At 32.4% G+C, this 5,037-nt stretch overlaps 1 protein-coding gene across 1 annotated transcript; it reads right to left on the bottom strand.

Annotated features, from left to right (window-relative positions):
• Positions 1-1,937: 1,937 nt before the first annotated feature.
• On the bottom strand, positions 1,938-4,824 carry LOC125493308 (protein trichome birefringence-like 36). The gene is made up of 4 exons (XM_048636527.2): positions 4,372-4,824; positions 3,569-3,746; positions 3,287-3,471; positions 1,938-2,476 (listed from the first exon to the last, which is right to left on the bottom strand). Exons 1-4 carry the CDS (start codon positions 4,743-4,745, stop codon positions 1,963-1,965), a joined length of 1,251 nt encoding a protein of 416 aa, XP_048492484.1. The 5' UTR covers positions 4,746-4,824; the 3' UTR covers positions 1,938-1,962.
• Between the last annotated feature and the right edge of the window lie 213 nt (positions 4,825-5,037).

Here is a 5,037-nt window from a genome sequence, read left to right as displayed (position 1 = left end):
AACTCACTATGTAGGCCATTAACCTTGATTTATTAACAAAACTCCGACTTCCTCTAAGGGGTAAATAAAACGCAAACGTCAATAATCACAACAAGATTACCATAAAAATATTGTATAGCTTGAGGGTGTTAGGTCTTCGCCAATCTTTCGGGATACTAAAAAGCAACGTATTGTTTCTCTTTCATATGTGGAAGCTGAATGTCAAACTACGGAACACGTTTGTACCAGACTCAAGTGGCTACATACCTTTTTTGCGACTCTTCATGATTGCCAAAACATCCCTCCATATTGCTTTAATCCTTTTTTCTCACGAATACACGATTGTCATTATATGCGTGATCTTGTCCTTGCTGGAATTCTTGTCACCATTCATGTTCGCACTCATTTAGAATTGTCTGACATTTTTACTAAGGATGTTGGCTGTGAAATTTTCTTTTTTGTTGTCCAAGTTGGGAGTTCGTGATCATCATGCTCCCAATTATGGAGAAGTATTGGAATTATTATTTTGAAAATCACTTTGTTATTTCCTTATCTTTTATATTGGTGTAAAGCTTTCTATTTGTTGTAGTTTCCTTTGTTGATTTAGGAAATAACTTAATTGTTTTGTTATATAAGCAAATGATGTACTATAAGCCACCTTAATACTCAAATTATTTAAGAGGACCAAGCATACTTCGTGTGAAAAGAAGAAAATGGAGAATCTATGAACGCATTAACAAAATCAAAGATAATAAACATATACAAGCACATTAACCTAAATGACACTTTCAGTATAAGTATAAAGAGGATAGTCAGCGTAAGAATGTAAAAAAAAAAATAATAAACCTTCTAAGAGCAAGAAGCCTGTTTAAGACCACCAGACAGACTAAGAAAGATGGAGTACCATATTGCAATTTGATGATTAGAACCCTAGTGGAAGTTTTATGTAAATCACCTAAACAATATATAATCCGGAAAGATGGAGTAATGCATATAGATTTTATGAATTTCCCAACTTCTCAAAGCCGTAATAGCAAGAAAAAGCCTTAACAGTCTTTCAATTGAATTGTTAGAATCATACTTGATACAATATACCTACACACTATCGAGAGGTTTCTTCCCGGGAGATTTAAACCTTCTTTTGTGTACGATAGATAGCTTTTTTTTTGCCTAAACTTTCCATGTATCTAATCCTTTTCTTTATTGTTTTACCTTACATAACTTTGTTTTCCTTAATTTGAACCTTTTTCATAAACCATAATATTATATCTTTCAATAACACGAGAGATTAGTTTTAAATGAGAGAACAAAACATTCCCTTATATGCTCCATATGACCGGCCACCATAGGTTTTAATTTTTACAAGTTGTTCCTTATTTGTATGACCATATAGGAATTATTGTATGACTTTATAGGAATTAAGTTCAATCAGTTGTAGGCTCAATCAAATTGTAACCGTCTATCATAATAATTCTTTAGCAAGTAAATACGAATCACTAAAATGACATAATTATTATCTCCAATTCTCCATAGTATTCCTATATGTAATTATAGTAATAGTCGGAAAGGTCTTAGGAAATTATTCCTAGCTTCACTAGCAAGCAACCTATGACTTTTGTTCGTTGCTTAATGGACTGACTAGAGAGGCTACATTGAAGCCTTTGATTTTCATATTTGGAGGAGAAGCACTCATTTAGAGCGGAATTTACGCTACAAGAGTAAATTTTCATATTATATGATTAGTAATATTTTATACATGAGATCTTGAGTGTTTTACGTTAGAAAAATGCTTTACGAAATTCCGATATTTTCTTCAAAGTTCCTATATAAGTATATTGGTTGTTCGCCATTTAAATAGCACAAACATATCACATGAACGTATCATCTTAGCAAAAGTCTTCTAACGATAACCATTTGTTTTATTTATATTAATAAATTCTACACAAAATCATCAATAATATTGACAAAAAAATTTCAAATATGCTAAGACCTAGTTAGATCTCCCAAAGTACTATCAAAAAATAAAGAAACATACAATAATCTATTCCAAGTATCGGGAACTCCAGGAAGGCACCAATGACTGCAATCAGCATAAGATGGGAGATTATCTTCATATAATTTAGTTAGATTCTTCCAGTCTTGAAACCTATACATTGAAGGATGTGCATCTATTCTATATTCTGACAACTTAGAGATGTTCAAGTACCTCACTTTAAGTTTGCTCATCTCTTTTATCAACCTTTCTATAGTATCTACGAAAGGTTTGGGATAGTACGATTTATAGGACACATCTTTTATAGGTTGGGTTTTATTGTAGCACCATTGATCATGACTGCGAGTTTTATGTTCAGTGGAAATGCTCCTGAAAAATACACTTGTTTTCTTTGGATCCACATTTTTCTCGATCCATGTTCTCCATGTTCTCATGCCCCGTTCATATGCCACCTCTAGTGGCATATCTTCAATCAGCTTCCCTTCATATTCGAGTAGATCCCATCTGAAAAGTTGTGCCAATTTAACTGAGTTTACTATATAATACTAATGTAAACTCAAGGATTTATAGCATCGAACACTTCACACCGCATATTAAGAAACTAGTCATATCAAAAATAGACTAAACGTGAATTATTACTTAAAGAACTAGTAGTTGGCTAGAGAAACAAGTAGACAAAATTGAAAGGTAATTATGAGACAAATAGGTATCGCTCATAAAGTTCAGATTTTATCTCTTGTTAGGAGAGTCACATAAACTTTATGCATTCATGCCAAGGTATTGCGTTGAAATCTACTACTTATTGTTTAGTCCATTCGTTCAAGAATAATATGACTATCAATATATTCTAGTTTTGATCTAATTTTCATATCATTTTGTTTCTAAATCCAGTAAAATAATATTAGAACTATCTTATATTAGTTTACCTACTATACTTTTTGGGTCGTTATTTATTACTTTTCCCACTTCCTTTTTTATTTTAGTTTTGAAATGGTCTTATCAATATCATATTATTTTTATTGTAAAGTTTTTCTCACACTACTTCTCTTGACACACAACATTAACTTTAATATAATATATATGCAATAAAATCTAATACTTTCTTTTTCCGTCTACGACCCACATACCTATTTATACTAAAAGTATACGTTCAAAGAGGTGGATAAACTAATAAAACCGCAAGGAACCTCAAAAATGATCTTCTATAAATAAAAAGAAATGGAGGAAATATAGAAGTACTTTGAAAAGCACCACTATCTAATACATGAATGCATGAAAATTACTAAATAATGAACGGACTTCAAAACTCTATACCTTTTGTATTTTCCAGTTTGAGCCCACCAATGACCAGAGTTGAAAACCATGATATCAGCTCCTGCCCAAAACATGGAATTGGGTGAAAGCTTGTCAAGGAATAGAACTTTTTTACCGCTTTCATGGTTTGAATTAAACTCGGTAAGAAACGGGCTCCAATAAAATTCAACTGTGAGGTTAAATTCCTGCATTAGAACCAATAATATATTAGACTATAATAACTTCAGCAATTATCATACATTTGGATGAAATGATATTATAATTGTATCCTTATTATTGTACCTTTGCTTTCAAGGTGATCTTTGGGACTGTGCTGTCGTCATGAACAATAGCTCCATTAGCAGGAATGGAGGAATACAGAATACAAGCAAGAGATTCCCACATGTTTCTGTTCATTGAATCTCCCACTAAGATTACTCTTTTGTTTCTCAATTTCTCCACCATGTCTGTTCCATTTAACCTAATAAGCAACAGCTACATTATTATGATGTCAATCTTTGGTTTCCATTTTCATAAAACTAACAAATAAGACAAATTTAGATACGAGGATGAAGATGAAATTCATTTTGGTTGCATCTATGACACCCGATGGTCTATGACAATGATAGATCCGTAATCCTCGGTCTGTTGAAAGTTTGAAACCCATTTAAAGTCCACTTGTGAGTGTCCCACATTGAAGAAAGATGACAGAATAAACCACTTTATAAGATGAGGAGTTACTCCTCCTATCACTAACTTGTAAGTGGGCTAAACTTTCCTACACCGTTTATGAATATAGTTATGAATTAGATAAAAAATCTAGAAAAGTTTGTATTTTGAATGCATACGGTTAAATTAACCTATTGAGATCAAGATGACTATTTTTTCTTATATGCTTGTCGGAATTTTTCATGAGAATGTAAGAATTTTGACTTCTGAAAAAGCAAATGGGAACTTCATCCAATGGAAAGATTGCTAAAATGTAACTCCTGTTGATATTTATGGCATGCATTATAGGTTCTAACTCAAGAAAAAAAAAAGTTGTTGCATAATGCATATAATTATCTTATGGCTAAGAAAAAAGATGGCGTAAAATCCATACTTACAATGGTATATTGCAATCTCTAGCTTCCCATTCCCATTGTTCGTAGGCGAAATCTGGCCTCCCATTCCTTTGGCAGCTCATTTTTTCTTCAAGAAATGGACACTTGAGTGGATCATAGCTTGGATTCTGTTCTGGTTTATAGACCCATCGTCCATCAAACATATTGCATTTCTTCTCTTTGCTTGACTTGTCGTTAAGGGTGAAATTTGGTTCATCTATGATGTTGAAAGGATTTATCAGTGTGTTTCTAGCAGCTGTAATAAGACTCATATTGTGATTGGTTTTTTCAAAAATAAGAAAAAGTAAGAGCCACCCAATTAAAGTTCCAAGGGCGAAGACTTTCCATGTATCGTTGATGGAAGATTTCAGCTCCATGACTGTTTGAACTATATCTGACTTTCTGAGAGCTTCAGTAGGGTTTTCCACACTAAGTCTATTTTGCGTAGTTTGTAGATGTGTAGTACTAGTGTATAGGTCAACTTTTGTAGATGCTTCAGTCTCATCCTTCCCAAAAAAACAATTTAATACTAAATAATATCCAACAACAGCACTTAATTTCCTTGCTTTAAGGTGAAATAATTAATTACGTAATAATTGTTGTAATACAATTTATCACAATTAATAAAACAAATCGATTTTACAATAGAGGTTTGTTAATTATCACCCC

The sequence above is a fragment of the Beta vulgaris genome, chromosome 9 (assembly GCF_026745355.1).
Source record: "Beta vulgaris subsp. vulgaris cultivar EL10 chromosome 9, EL10.2, whole genome shotgun sequence".
Taxonomy (NCBI): domain Eukaryota; kingdom Viridiplantae; phylum Streptophyta; class Magnoliopsida; order Caryophyllales; family Amaranthaceae; genus Beta; species Beta vulgaris.
The sequence above is the reverse complement of the archived record's forward strand: the minus strand, read 5'-3'. Positions and strand labels throughout refer to the sequence as shown.

Excerpts from the sequence above, each read along its gene's own strand:
- LOC125493308 (XM_048636527.2), bottom strand. The coding sequence starts at position 4,745 with ATGGAGCTGAAATCTTCCATCAACGATACATGGAAAGTCTTCGCCCTT. Across the intron at positions 3,747-4,371 it reads AGAGATTGCAATATACCATT|GTTAAATGGAACAGACATGG; the intron begins GTAAGTATGGAT and ends GTTGCTTATTAG. Across the intron at positions 3,472-3,568 it reads AGATCACCTTGAAAGCAAAG|GAATTTAACCTCACAGTTGA; the intron begins GTACAATAATAA and ends GTTCTAATGCAG.